Consider the following 16,060-nt stretch of genomic DNA (forward strand, 5'->3'; position numbering starts at 1 on the left):
ATTATTATACACAATGGTATTTAGTTCATGTTTTTTATGCTTGGGGTTTACGAATCCTCTTTGATCTGTGAGTTTATAGTTTTCAACTATTGGGGGAAATTTTGGCTATTACATGGTCAAATGTTTTTTCCTTCAACCCCCTCCCAGGACTCCAATCACATGGAAATTAGGTTGCATGAAGTTGTCTCATAGATTATGGCTGCTCTGTTCAGTTTTGATTCTCTTTTCTCTCTGTGTTTCTATTGCTATGTCTTTAAATTCTCTAATTTTTTTCCCACAGAAGATTGAGGGCAAGAGGAGAAAGGAGTGATAGAGAATGAAATGATTGGATGGCATCACTGGCTTACGGACATGAGTTTGAGCAAACTCAGGGAGACTGTGAAGGACAGGGAAGCCTGGTGTGCTGCAGTCCATGGGGTCACAAAGAGTCAGACAGGAATTAATGACTAAAGAGCTACAGACATCTAGTGGGTAGAGACCAGGAATGCTGCTGAACCTCTTGCAATACCCCCACCCCCCAACAAAGAATTATCCAGCTCAAAATGTCAATAATGCCTAAGTTAAGAGACCTAATTTTAATCCAACAAATGTTTAATGAGCACTGATTGTGTCCTAAGTACTGTTTTAGATGCTGGCCTCAGATGCTTACATTTTAGAAGGTGAGAGGTGAGATAAGTAATCAGAAAAATAGTTAGGACTTTCCTGGTGGTCCAGTGATTAAGAATCCACCTGCTAACGGAGAGGACATGGGTTTGATCCCTGATCCTGGAGCATCCCACATACCGGGGGGTAACTAAGCCCATGCTCCACAACTACTGCGTCTACACTTTACAGCTGCAATTACTGAGCCCACAAACCTCAACTACTGAAGCTTGAGCATGCCCTAGAGTCCATGCTCTGAACGAGAGATGCCACTGCAATGAGAAGCCTGCATACCACTAGTAGAGAGTAACCCCTGCTCACTGCAACTAGAGAAATCCCACTCACAGCAACAAAGACCCAGCACAGGCACAAAGAAAATATTTAGCATATCAAGTGGTAATAACTGCTGTTAAGAAAAATGAGTCAGGGAAGGAAGACAAGCAGTATTGTGATGGGGGTTACAGTTTTTGAACTGGGTGGTCAGGGAAGACACAACTGAAAAGAAGACCTGAAACAGATAAGGAGTGAGCCGTGTGGATGTCTTGGGGAAAAGCATTATGGAGAGGGAACAGTGAATGCAAAGGCACCGAGGCAGCAATGTGACAGGTGCTCTAGAAATAACAAAGTGGTCAGGAGGCTTGGACTGGAACTCATAATGCTGAATCCAGCTCTGAGAAGGGATTTCCCTCCTGTGTGTTTGGTCCCATCCTGTCTTCTTCAGGCAGGTGTTTCTGGCTTGACTCTAGAACGGCCCATACATTCCACCTCATAGTTTAGATATGAGTGACCCCAGGGACTCAGTCCATGGAATTCTCCAGGCAAGAATACTCGAGTGGGTACCCATTCCTTCTTCAGGGGATCTTCCTAACCCAGGGATTGAACCTGAGTCTCCTGCATTGCAGGCAGATTCTTTGCCATGTGAGCCACCAGGGAAGCCTGAGAAGGGGGAGGAGCAGGATCTTGGTGTTTCATATCTCTTAGTCCTGTGCAAACATTAGATCTCCTTTCATGATGAGTGGGTATTGCATCACAGCACTGGGCTATGAACTAACAGGTGAACTCCTGATGTTGCCAAAATACTGGCCCTCTGTGCACCAATACGAGAAGGAAATACGGAGACAGAGTTCTGGAGGAAAGAGAGTAGCTTTATTTCTTTGCCAAGCAAAGAGGGAACATGGGAGGCAAGTGCCTCAGAAGCTGTGCCCTCCTTCCTGGGAAATAGGGAGAGGTCTTAGAATCAGGACTTGTAGCCAGTGTAGGTGATAAGGATGAAAACAGTAAAGGTCTTGTATTTTTCTTTCTTCTGCAAAAATTTCAAAAGGGCCACAGCTGGCGTCAGGAAGCTCAGTAGCTGGGTCTGTTCCCCTCTAAAGTTATCAACTGGTGACCTTCTTCCTGAAATGAAGAATGCTACAGGGGAGTGTTACAAGAGAGTGTGGAGGAGAAAATGCCAGATGCAGGATACAGTTTACATAAAGGATACAGTTCACATCAAGTCAGAAAGTGATGAAGGAATTAACTTTGTGAAGGACAAATCTAGTTGCATATTCTACAGATTAGTAACAGTTAAAACTGCAATTGCTTAACTTTTACAGACTTGGTTTGCTATCTCTATGGCTATTAACTCCTTCCTTTGTTTCTCTTGCTTGTTAGTAGGAAAGAAAAGTTTCATTTCTTTTTTTTTTTTTTTTACAACATGAAGACTTTATTTCATAACGCTGAAATAGTCAACATTTTACATTACACATGTATTTTTGAGGTATTCACCCATTTTTGTGCACAATTCAATGATTTCACATTTAAAGAATTGTGCAGCCATCACTGCAACCCCATGTTAGGACATTCCCATCAACCCACAGATCTTTCAAGCTCATTTCCAGGGAATCCTCTTCCCTACAGTCTGCTCCAGGCAGATCTACTTTCTTTTCTTTATATTTGTCCAGAAATTTTCTCTTTTTGTTGTAACACTGAGTCATGGGAGAAAGAAAGATGACATCTCTTCTTCCACCCCTTTCTCTCTTTCAATTAAAGAGACAAGAGATTGGTGTTGGATAGCATTTGGATCAAAAGTAGTGCACCATTTACAAAGCTGAGCACAGAGCTGGAGTAATAGGCTAATAACATTATTTTGATTGAGTATTATTGAAGGTCATTACCCTTCATTGAAATATTTGATTTTTAGCTGTTTTACATAGTTCTTTCATTTTTTCTTCCCAATAACCCTATGGGGTAGATAACTATTATCTCTATTTTACAAATGAAGAATTTGAGTAACTTGTCCATGGTCTCATAGCTACTAAGTTGGAGAGGGCTGGATTTGAGCCCAGGTTTGTCTAAATCGAAGGCCATGTTTACCTGCCACATTATTTTCTCAGTCGTAAACTTTTCATGTTTGTAAAATCAAAGCCTACTGACACTTCATAAAATGCCTTGGAACGGAGTAAGCATAAATTAAAAATAAATGCTACCATTTTCACAAGTTTAATTTTAGATATATTGAAACGACCAAACAAACTAATGAAATTGGGAATTTTGTTATTTATACAGAAACCTCATAAACCAAAGTGGGTGAAGATGAGATATGGAGCATGGTATCTGAACCCCAAGTTGTGGAAAAAGCAAAGAGCTGATGAGCCTTTGGTTGACCCCAAGGTCTTACGTAAAGCTCAAGATGAGAATTTTAAAAAGGAGCTACAGAAGCAGGTATGTGTGTATGCTGAGACTTGATCATCTGACCCAGTGCAACTGCCACCTCATATTGAAGTCAGAGTCTCTGGAGTAATTCAGAGGCTGCTGAAAGTCTTATAACTTGCATATTGAATTTGACAATGAGAAAGCCAAGTCATTTTATGAGGAATAGGTAATAAGCAAGACTTGAGATCTCCTAGCTTCATGGTAGACACAATGTCTCTAAAGATGGGGCAACCACTCATTGTCCTCCTACTCTTCTTGAGTCCAGAATAAATTGGTTCCACAAAGGGTGGTGTGACTTGGTAGGACCATCTCAGTTGAGAATGGATATAATGTCATGAGTTCACTTTGAGTGAAAATGTGAGGCTTTTTTTTTTTAATTGGCAATGAATGAATGTTAAAATTGGGATAAAAAAAGAAAAAACTACTTTTATGCCATTCAGCAGAGTTGCAGGATCTCTCTGAGAGAAAAGGGACAAAGGTTAAGCACTGTTTGATGTTACAAAGCAACAAACACACACAACAAGGATATGTTCTGGTTTTACTGTAGATAAGCTTTGTGTCTGCCCATCTCTTGTGAGCAAGTACCTAATGGAAGAAGATCCTCACTATAGTCCTGAAATTTTGGAAATTTTGATGCAATGCTTATACAGGACGCTGCTGAGAATATTTGTGATCCTCTTCTCTGGATCAGCAGATTCAAAACTTCTCCCAGATAACATTGTGAAAACATTTCAAAAACGTAAAATGCTATAAAAGTTTGGCTACTCATTCATTCAGAAGTCACTCATCAGTTGCCTCCTTTTGCTTGGAAAGCTGAGGCAGAAAGTATTTTGTCTTTTCTGGAACTGGGTATGAAATTCTTATTTTCAAATGGGAAACATGGCATAAATTTATGAGGCCAAGATGCTTATGTATAAGCTTCAAAATAAATCATATTAGGCAGAGTTTCTTGTCATACAGTTTTTGGAGCTGCCTATCTAAATTTATGTGAGTTTAACACATGACATGCTAGCAAAGTAATGCTCGAAGTTCTCCAAGCCAGGCTTTAACTGTATGTGAACCGAGAACTTCCAGATGTGCAAGCTGACTTAGAAAAGGCAGAGGAACCAGAGAGCAAATTGCCAACATCTGCTGGATCATAGAAAAAGCAAGAGAGTTCCAGAAAAACATCTACTTCTGTTTAATTGACTACGCCAAAACTATTGACTGTGTGGATCACAACAAACTGGAAAATTCTTCAAGAGATGGGAATATCAGACCACCTGACCTGCCTCATGAGAAATCTGTATGCAGGTCAAGAAGCAACAGTTAGAACTGGACATGGAACAACAGACTGTTTCCAAATTGGGAAGGGAGTACGTCAAGAGTGTATATTGTCATCCTGCAAGTATATCATGAGAAATGCCAGGCTGGATGAAGCCCAGGCTGGAATCAAGATTGCTGGGAGAAATATCAATAACCTCAGATATGCAGATGACACCACCCTTATGGCAGAAAGCGAAGAACTAAAGAGCCTCTAGATGAAAGTGAAAGAGGAGAGTGAAAAAGCTGTCTTAAAACTCAACATTCAGAAAACTAGGATCATGGCATCCGATCCCATCACTTCATGGCAAATAGATGGGGAAACAATGGCAACAGTGACAGACTTTATTTTGGGGGGCTCCAAAATCACTGCAGATGGTGACTAAAGCCATGAAATTAAAAGACGCTTGCTCCTTGGAAGAAAAGCTATGACCAATCTAGACGGCGTATTACAAAGCAGAGACATTACTTTGCCAGCAAACATCCATCTAGTTAAAGCTATGTTTTTTCTGGTAGTCATGTACAGATGTGAGAGTTGGACTGTGAAGAAAGCTGAGCACCGAAGAATTGACGCTTTTGAACTGTGGTGTTGGAGAAGACTCTTGAAAGTCCCTTGGACTGCAAGGAGATCCAACCAGTCCATCCTAAAGGACATCAGTCCTGAATATTTGTTGGAAGGACTGATGCTGAAGCTGAAACTCCAATACTTTGGCCACCTGATGCAAAGAACTGACTCACTGGAAAAGACCCTGATGCTGGGAAAGATTGAAGGCAGGAGGAGAAAGGGACGACAGAGGATGAGATGGTTGGCTGGCATCACCGACTTGATTAACATGAGTTTGAGCAAGTTTTAGGAGTTGGGGATGGACAGGGAAGCCTGGCATGCTGCAGTCCATGGGGTCGCAAAGAGTTGGACATGACTGAGCGACTGAACTGACTGACTGAACATATGACATAAAACAGTTCCAGTTCACTTTCAAAAATAACTGAACATCCTCAATGAGTTAAATATTCAAAAATAAAAATAGTAATGAAACTTTTGATTAAGGTGTCTAGAAGTTCTCTTTTAAGAAACATATTCTTTTTTTAAGATTTTTTTTGAGGTGGACCATTTTTTAAATCTTTATTGAATTTTTTACAATATTGCTTTGTTGGCTTTTTGGCCCCAAGGCATGTGGGATCTTAACTCCCTGGCCAGGGATTGAACCCTCACCCCCCTGCATTGAAAGGTGAAGTTTTAACCACTGTCCCAAGAAACATATTCTTAAATACTTAAATAATTTTACAAAAAGATTTATCTTAGTGGTGAAAGCCAGTGAAGACATTTGTCATAATAGTTGCAGTCAGCTCATGAAAAAGAAATAATACTTAAATTTTGGAAATGTGGTTTATAGAACTATTACAGTAAAAGACTGTTTATCAGGCAGTTTAGACACAGGAAGGACTCAAAGCAATGGAATTGTTCTGTAATGATTTTTGTAAATCACACTTTTATAATACCTGAAGACTGAATATCTTGTGTACTTTAAGTGATGCAACTTGGCTATGCACCTCAGTTCACAAGTATGCAGTTGTGTGCTGGTTAGGGCCAGTCACCATGAGGGCATGGCTGTCTTGCTGGAAATACGAGTTTTGACTATTCTTGATTGAATTCATTTGGAAAGTGAAATGGCCTTAAAGAACTGAATTACAATGATAAAAACTTCTACATCAAGATTTTAAATTCAAATAAATTGAAGAAAGACCAAATGAATGCATGAATGCCCTGAAGATTTTGGGACTGGATCAAATCTTTTTTTTTTTTTTTTTATCATGCCCTTTGGAGTTAATTCTAAAACTTGCAGATATATACTGAGTAGGAAAACACTCCTATTTCTTCCTCTACCATTCTCAGTTCTGGTCAGTAAATGTACTGAGGTTTTTTTTCCCCACACCGAGCAGTTTTCTGATTCTCCAACACCAGGTCCTACGATTGTACTCAGTTCTGACACTGCCTACCTGGAGACAGCATCTGATCCCACAGTTTAAAGGCTCAGACCCTAAGACTGCCTCCACTGCAAATACCAGTCTCAAGTCCAGGTTGTCACCCATGCTTCTGGCTGAGTGGCTGTAAATCAAAGGTTCCCATGACCCCCTCCTTGGGTTTGATCGTCTGCAAGAAAAACTCACAGAACTCAGGAAAACAGTTTATTTACAATCTAGTAAGATTACCAGTTTATTATAAAGAGGTACTTTCAAAAGCAGCCAGATGGAAGAGATCCACAGGGCAAGGTATGTGGGCAGGACTCAGAGCTCCCTTACCTTCCCCAGGTACCTTCACATCCTTACCAACACGAAAGCTTGCCAAATTCCCTTCTTTAGATTTGTACAGAGGCTTCATTATACTGGGCTTCCCTGGTGGCTTAGATGGTAAAGAATCTGCCTCCAGTGCAGGAGAGCCAGGTTCAGTCACTGGGTTGCAAAGATCCCCTGGAGAAGGGCATGGCAACCCACTCTAGTATTCTTGCCTGGAGAATTCCATGGACAAAGGACCCTGTTGAGCTACAGTGCATGAGATCACAAAGAGTCAAACATGACTGAGCAATTTTAATTGATTACATCACCGGCTGTTTCTGATTAATTCAATTCCAGCTCTTCTCCCCTCCCAGGAGGTTGGGGTTGGAGCTGAAAGTGCCAACCCTCTAATTTCATGGTTAGTTTCCCTGGCAACCCTCTCCCATCTTGTAGCTATCTAGGGGGTTTCCAAAAAGACCTTGTTAAGATAAACTCTGACGTGGCTGAAAGGTGCTTGTTATAAATAAGGAAAAACTCACCTCTGTGGCTTTTATCACTTAAAAAATTTCAAGGCTTTTAGGAGCTCTGTGCCAAGAATGGGAAGAAGACCAAATACATTTTCTTATTATAAATCATGGGCTTCCTTGGTGGCTCAGACGGTAAAGAATCCACCTGCAGTGCAGAAGATGTGGGTTCGATCCCTGGGTTGGGAAGGTCCCCTGGAGGAGGGCATGGCAACGCACTCCAGTATTCTTGCCTGGAGAATCCTCATGAACAGAGGAGCCTGGTGGGCTACAGTCCATGAGGTCACAAAGAGTCGGACATGGCTGAGTGACTAAGCACAGCATAGCACATTATAAATGACTATCCATGGCATTTTCCAGGCAAGAGTACTGGAGTGGGGTGCCATTGCCTTCTCCGTTATAAATGACAGTATGACAATTATTAATCTCAAATAGAGTCTAGACATCCTAGGTCAATAATTACCTAATTGATCAAATGTGACTAGGGAAAGGAAAGTTGGGTATCTTTTGAAAACCTTTGTGGTCATCAACTTCTGAACATTATTTATACACATATTCCCACATGAGAAGGAAGTAGTTTAAAATGAGGTACTTGATAAAGGGCTCAGTGCTTTTAATTAGGACAAGTATGACATGAAGCTTCTGACAGCTGACTGTTTTCTAAACTGTGGATCCTCTTTCAGGAGGAGTTACTTGCAGACCTTCAGGGAGCTGTTGCCTTTAAGGATTTTATCCTGAGCAGGGGCTACAGGATGCCGAGTGTGAGTAAAGGGTCATTTCAGAGAGACCCGCTAAGGGGCTCACAGTTGCTAATGGGAAAGGGGTCAGTGCCCTGATGAAATACTTCTTTTCCAGGCGCACACCAGGACTCAGCCCTGGAGGAAGGGCGTGCTTACCCCAGACAGGGGCCCACAGATGGCGTTTGTTGTTTTGCCCTTTTGATTCTGCCTGTTTGCTTCCTGTTGACTCACCTTCCTTGGGTTTGGCCTTAATGGGACCAAATGAAAGGGATCTGTGTGCAGGGCGAGAGGCTGCTGCTAAAACACTGAAGCCTCCAGGAATGTTAAGTCTCCCTCACTTCCACTTCTAAGGTCAAGGAGCCATGCTGGGGTCAGGACCAACTGGAGCTGGGAGTCACAGTACTGCTATTGTGCTATATGTGGGCAGGAGGAGACGAGGATGAGATGGTTGGATGGCATCACCGATGCAATGGACATGAGTTTGAGCAAGCTCCGGGAGATGGTGATGGACAGGCAAGCCTGGTGTGCTGCAGTCCATGGGGCTGCAAAGAGTCAGATACGACTGAGCAACTGAACAACAATGCAGGGTATGGGAGGATGCAGGCTAGGCCAAAAGGTCACTTCCCGGGCATCCCTGAAGGCTCCTCTGTCTTTTTCTCACTTTGCGTTGCCCCCTCCGTGAGCCTGTGCAGCTGCCCCTTGCTGCCTCCCATGTGGAAACTCTCCTGGAAGATGACAAGAATGGGGCGGGAGGCTGGTAGAGCAGACCGTTGAGCAGGAGGGCCAGCAGCCTGGAGCTCTGTCCCTAGACCAGCCCGTCACCATGGCAGGAAGCCAGGCCGGCCTGGGGCCTGAGTCATGGCTGATGAGTTCTGAGTTTGTCCCGCGTCCTCTGTGTGCACTCGGCCTGAGGAGTCTTTAGGAGGTCGTGCAGCCAAGATGGTAGTCTTTCCTAGAACTAGGATACTGGATTTCTTTTTTCCAAGAGTGATAGAACAAACAGTAACTTATACTGACTGGCAAATGGTGGAGAAGGAAATGGCAACCCCCTCCAATATTCTTGCCTGGGAAATCCCATAGGCAGAGGAGCCTGGCGGGCTAGTCATGGGGTCGCAAAAGAGTCAGACACCTCTGAGCGACTAAACAACAACACACTGGCAAATAGGTATTTTGATCAAGCTCAGATACAGACTGACTCAGAGCTAAATCAGGTGATGTGAGGGGAAAGTCTAGTGTGTGCCATAGACCAATGGGCTAAAAGACTCTTATAGAACTAGGAATGAAATCTGTCCTTTAGCTCTGAGCATCAACAATAGGCCTACTAGATGTAGTAATGTACTCATACACATTTATGTATTTATAATAACGGCCTCATTTGCATATACAGCCTACATAAGTATATTTATATGTATAATATAAAAATATGTGTATATATTTTATGATTATATAATTTTATAGATGATTATATAATACATGCAAACTTATTCTTATCTTAAATATAATTATGTGTGTGTATATATATATATTCATGCAGACATATTAATATATATTCTTGCCAAGGAGATAGTGTGTTTGTATGTATATGAAGGTGAAGGTGAATGTGAAGTCCCTCGGTCAGGTCCGACTCTTTGCGACCCCATGGACTGTAGCCTACCAGGCTCCTCCGTCCAGGGGATTCTCCAGGCAAGAATGCTGGAGTGGGTTACCATTTCCTTCTCCAGGGGATCTTCCCGACCCAGGGATCGAACCCAGGTCTCCCGCATTGGAGGCAGACGCTTTAACCTCTGAGCCACCAGGGAAGAACGTATGTATTTATATATGTATATATACACATATATATGTTATCATTGGGTATCTTGATATTATGATGACTCATAGTTTTTCTGAATATTCTTAGTGGCAAGAGATTTGTTTTTTCATTTTGCTTTGTCCCCTATTCATTTAATCCATTCTGTTGATGAACATTTAAATCAATTTTGGGCAAAAAGAAGCATGCCTGAATCACTGGCTACTCTTTTAGCTGCATCAACTGAAGAGAGATGATGCCCCTGGCTACAGCTGTGTCCCATGCGAACACCTGCATGTCAAAACCCTGGAATATTTTCTCCCTTTCTTATATCTTATATCCTTGATTTTATCAGTAAGATTCCAACTAAAAGAGAGGAGGAACTCTATTATGGTAAATTATATATATATATAAAATCCTTTAGTCATTGTTTAAATTTACATGTGAGCATTTATTCTCTTTTCACTCCCCTAATTTCTATGTACACTGTGTATATACACATATATGTTTGTTACGTGAGCATAGGTACTTACACATTCCAGTATTTGCTTCTGGATTAACTGCTCTGTACATTACTGACAGCTTCATTCCCTCAGCTACACAGAGGTCCAAGCCTTTAATAGCAGAGATGAGCAGTACAAGGCTGTGCTGAGCTGAGCTGAGTGTGAATTAATCTAGGCATTTCTGATGATATGCAGCTACCTTCCAAAGTCCACCATCTAGCACGGTCTAGTCATCAACATCAGATGTTGAGTACTATAAGGGTACACAGTAGAATATGAGATTGTGAATTCAGGTATGGTAGTGGTTCTGACCAGACTGTACAATTTTCATTTGCCAATTTTAGCTTCTCTGATCTTTTTTCTTTTTTTAGTTCCTTGAGAAGATATATATGAAGAAAGAATATAAATGTGAGGGTAACCAGAGTCCTATAAAATAACTCAAGCATAGACAAATCTTGGGAAGATGATTAGACAGTTTTCATTTACTTAGCTATTTCTCTCTTGTTAAACATTAAACAAAATTTATGATGAGTGTCCCCCCACAAATGTACAACTTTGACTTGGCAACATACATAAAATTTATAACTAATACTTGTAAACATTTCAGAATGGTCTTCTGCTTCAGTTAATCAATATTTTATATATCTTATCAACTATGAAATAAGTATTCATATTTGGTGTTCTAACACTTTTGTAGTAATGTCAATATTACATAGTTATGTCAACTCTTTGTAAAAATAAATAAAAAAGCTGGATTACTTTCTTGCATTTTTCCAGAGGATTATTTTCCCTGCTTTCAATGAATACCTCCTTTACTCTTTCTTTACAATATTATCTTCTTTCGCTTGAATTCAGCTTACTGAGAATTTTTCCCCATTTTTTGTCATGTTAGTCTTGATAATAAATGTGTACTCATAAGGTCATGGATCATGAAGTTTAATGGAAACTCAAGATAACATTTTTTAAGTTAAATTTTAAAATATTTTTATTAAAAATGTTAATGCTTATGTTAGGAAAGTTAGAAAATATAGACTAGCAAAAAGAACATTAAAAAATACAAAGAATTTCTGTAGAGTCTGCAATAACCACTCTTTCGTTATTGGAATGCATCTTTCTAGATCTTTCTCTCTAGATGATTTAATCAAACGGAGTTTATTAAAAGGATACTGGGGAGTTCCCTGGTGGTCTAATGGTGGTTGACTCCACACTTCCAATACTGGGGGCTTGAGTTCGATCCCCGGTTGGGGATCTCCTGCAAGCCACGTGGTGTGGTCAAAATAAAAAAAAACAAAATGCAAAAAGGATATTGGTTCCCAAAGTTTTATCAGTTACTGTATGTGTCTTCAAATCCAAAATCTCTGGCTGATGGATGACCTTTCATCCTCTGGGACTGTCATGGTCCCATTTCAATAACCTATAGCTGTAAATGAGTCTTTATGTGTCCAGACATGTTAGGGTGATGGAGTACATGAGAGAAGCAGTGAGCCCATAGTGTCAGCCTATTGCTGTGAAATGAGTTTCAGTGTTGAGTGGGATACCACAGTGGTGAATAAGCATTCAGGAAGTCTGTGAATGTTGGTGTGGGCAGAAGTTTGTTAAGCAGGAAAGCAAATCCAATTCCAGAATTAGTTGCTTTTCTAGCAAGGCCACTTTTCCCAGAATCCCTTGATGTTTCAGCTCATCATACATTCCCACATTGTAGCCCATAGGAGCCACAAAGGGAGAGCTGCTCAGCCTGCAAGCCCAGAGGAGGAGGCATCCAGTTGTACTAGGCAAGCTGGGGCAGGATTTTGGCATTCAGTCCCATAATCCTGACTTTCACGTGTTGAGTGGAGGAGGTGTTGGGGGTGGTCTGGAGAGAATTCACTTATTTCCTTGGACACATTGTTCTTGGCTTTGTTACATTCAAGCCTAATTTATATCAGGGACTCAAGTTTGGTTTTAATTGCCAGACAACTATTCTGCAGAAGTTGTAGCTAGCTGCTGCTGCTGCTAAGTCGCTTCAGTCATGTCAGACTCTGTGCGACCCCATAGACGGCAGCCCACCAGGCTCCCCTGTCTCTGGGATTCTCCAGGCAAGAACACTGGAGTGGGTTGCCATTTCCTTCTCCAATGCATGAAAGTGAAAAGTGAAAGTGAAGTCGCTCAGTCGTGTCTGACTCTTAGCGACCCCATGGACTGCAGCCCACCAAGCTCCTCCGTCCATGGGATTCTCCAGGAGAGAGTACTGGAGTAGGGTGCCATCACCTTCTCCGAGATCAACCTTAGTGAATGGAATTTAAGATATTGCATCCAGAGCCTGCATTTCTGCCTCCATGCCCACTTTGCTTATGACATCTCTGGGCAACACTGGTGCTTCTGGAGAAAGAGGGGGCTGGCATGAAGAGGCTAGATTTTTCCCTTGATTATTGAGTGCTTCCTCTATAGTGGAGTCCTTTGGGTGCATATTCACAAAGAACCAAATCCCCTCATACTCTGATCCATTCTGTGCAATCCCCCGTATACCTCTTCTCCCAAACCTCCTTGTCACCAGCCCTGCATTCATGATCATTCCAAGTCTCTGGCTTCTAAGCTAAGCCATCAGCTGCCGACCATTAATTGGTGACACATGCTCCTCAGGCCATTTCTCCTTTCAGACAAACTGGTCAACAGGATGAAACGCTTACATTTCTGTCTGTTTGAAAATTCCTCTTCTCAGCTGTTCTTCAGGGCCACCCTTGAGTTGGGCTAGAGTATCAAGGCAGTCCACTTGTGGCTGCTGCCATCATATTGTGGAGGCTGTCTGTTTCATTCCCCGGACTTAAAGAACATCCCCAGGAGAGGCGTATAGGCTGAGGAAGATGGCAGTATGGTAGGAGTGGGCACACCGTGTCTTCAATTTCTGGTCAAACCCAGTCCTAAATAGAAAATTGTCACCTGATTACGAGAAGCAATGTAATTTGGTAATTAAATCTGTGGACTTTGGAGCTGGAGAGCCTCGATTCAAACCCAGCTCTTTCCTCATTAGCTGTATGACTATGGGGCAAATTGCTTATCACGTCTCTGCTTCAGTGTTCCCGTCTAACATAGGGATGGCAGCAATAATAACAGTACCATCTCCCAGAATTGGGGTGGGGATTAAAAGGAATGTTAGCAGTAAAGTGCTTAGAGCGGAGCCTGCACACAGTGCGCACGCACTAAATGTTAGCTGACTTTATGGCTTAGGGGATCAGATGACCCCCAGTTGACGATGAGCACCAGTCGCTTGGTTACCTAAGGTCTCATGATCAGGCTGCTGTATGAGTCGGTGCCAAGCAACAAGCTGAGATTGGTTCTTCTAAAGGAGAGTGGTTACGTGCCACAGAGCTCACAGCTCAGCTGCAAAGCCCTGGGAGCCTGAGCTCTGATTCGCCTTTCTGGCCATGCCAAAGCTCCATTCAGCAGCTCTCTGTGCCACAGGTGCTTCAAGCATTCTGGCTTCTCTGGGTCAGAGGGCAGAGATTTCTGGACCATCTGAAAGCCTCCTCTCACTTCAGGCCACCCTCCAAGCTGGCAGCCTCTCAGATTACTAAAGAAATGAGCTGAAACGGCGCATCTAAATCTGGCCTCCAAAATCAAGAGTAGTGTGTGTAGCACGTCATTATATGTTATTTCCAACTCCCAAGTGTAATAGGTGTAAATAACCTCAGGAGCGCAGATACTAACAAAGAAGGGGTCAATAGCCAGGAAGTAATGAATTTTTTTGCGTTTTATTCCATTTGGCTTTAATATAATTTATTTTTATTGTAAGTATATTTAAGTTTTTAAAATTTATTTAATTTTTGGCTGCGTCGGGTCTTAGTTGCAGCACGTGGGATCTTTGTTGCATCATGCAGAACTTTCATCTTGGCCCATGAACTCCCTAGTTATGACATGTGAGCTTAGCTGCTCTGCCCAATGTGGGAATCTTAGTTCCCTGACCAGGGATGGAACCCGAGTCCCTTGCATTGCAAGGTGGATTCTTAACCACTGGACCACCACGGCAGTCCCCTTAAGTCTTAATAATGACTGTGTTTAACAACCAGCTCACTAAATTCTTGAAAATTTAATAATTGGCTTTTGTGAGCTGGGATAAACTGTCTCCTACTGATGGTAGGATTCAAGTCAGTGGCCGGGGGTGGGGGGAAGGTGTTAGGGGTGAAGAATAAAAAGAATTGTCTACCCCAACCTCCTTCTGGGTTATTTCCACAAAAACCAGTTTAGGAGACTTCATGCAACGTGGGAAAAACCTCACCACAGAGGGGAGTAGGGAGAAATTTTCTGACAAGGAAGGCTGCATTCGTTTGGGCCTTTATTGCTGTTCAGTCACCAAATCGTGTCCGACTCTTTGCGACCCCGTGGACTGCAGCATGCCAGGCTTCCCTGTCCTTCACTATCTCCCAGGGTTTGCTTAAAGCCTTGTCCATGGGATCTACCAAGGAGCAAATGACAAAATGGCATTAGATGTTTGAGAGATTTACTAGGGTTGGGAGCAGGAGAACATAGGGAGTCTTTAGATTCTGATGCATCTGTGTTCCCTGTGGAAGGAGGTGAGTGAGTGAGTGAGTGTCGCTCAGTCGTGTCCGACTCTTTGCGACCCCATGAACTGTATAGCCCACCAGGCTCCTCCATCCATGGGATTTTCCAGGCAAGAATACTGGAGTGGGTTGTCATTTCTTTCTCCAGGAGATCTTCCTGACCCAGGGATTGAACCCAGGTCTCCCGCATTGTAGGCAGACGCTTTACCGTCTGAGCCACCAGGGAAGTCCAAAGAGGGAAGGAAAAAGAAGACTTGAGTAGGAAGAATTTTGACCCCAGCACAATTCAAGTAAAGGTTTGGCCAGGCCAATGGGAAGACCTCAAGTCAAGACTGACAAGAGGAGGCATCTCACATTTTGCTAAAATAGGCCTGCCTTGGTAGGTCAGCATGCTCAGTCATTGTCTGGGAGCAGCCCAAGAGAGCACGACCTTGGTGAGAGGGTGAAAGATCCTGAGGGGTAGCAGCTAGGTCCATCAGTCACTTGTACTCCCTGCAACAGGAGATCCGAGGAACATATTTTCATAGGGTTGGGAGGTGAGGGAACGTGAAGCCATCTGAACATTCCCATATGGTCACAGTTTAGCATTTAGGGACTCACTGCTTCCCATCATTACTCTGCCTTCACATAAGAGACTTTGCAAAGCTGTGAATTCAAATGGTATTATGAAATTTTTTTTAAATTTGCTTTATGAAGTTACAGTTTACATATAATAAAAGTCATTTGTGTTAACTGTATAATTCTTCTATATTTAACAACATATGAAATCATGTGACCATCACCACCACCATCAAAATACAGAATATTTCCAACAACATTAAAGGTTCCCTCTCACTCCTTTGCTCTCAGTCTCCTTTCCTTCAACCCTGATCTCTGTCTTTCTCTGGCTCTTAGTAATTCTTTATTACAAAATAATTTCAGCATCCCAGAATATATAAAGAAGTGTAGCTCTTTCGCTAAGGCCCGTGGCACCAGCAGGACAGGCAAGTGTCGCGGTCTTCATACTGCCAGGAAGCTCTGTAGCCACCAACAAGTCCAGAAGTAGCATGATAAACAGTAC

General features: G+C 42.4%; 1 protein-coding gene across 1 annotated transcript in view; it reads left to right on the top strand.

Annotated features, from left to right (window-relative positions):
• FAM47E (family with sequence similarity 47 member E) overlaps positions 1 to 10,902 on the top strand; it is a 30,269-nt gene extending 19,367 nt beyond the window's left edge. Inside the window, exons 6-8 of the mRNA XM_052642141.1 lie at positions 3,190 to 3,345; positions 8,120 to 8,197; positions 10,837 to 10,902. Of these exons, the coding sequence (XP_052498101.1) occupies positions 3,190 to 3,345; positions 8,120 to 8,197; positions 10,837 to 10,902 (300 nt within the window). The remainder of the gene's footprint in view (positions 1 to 3,189; positions 3,346 to 8,119; positions 8,198 to 10,836) is intronic.
• Positions 10,903 to 16,060: the final 5,158 nt, after the last annotated feature.

This window comes from Budorcas taxicolor, chromosome 6, assembly GCF_023091745.1.
Source record: "Budorcas taxicolor isolate Tak-1 chromosome 6, Takin1.1, whole genome shotgun sequence".
In the NCBI taxonomy this organism is placed as follows: domain Eukaryota; kingdom Metazoa; phylum Chordata; class Mammalia; order Artiodactyla; family Bovidae; genus Budorcas; species Budorcas taxicolor.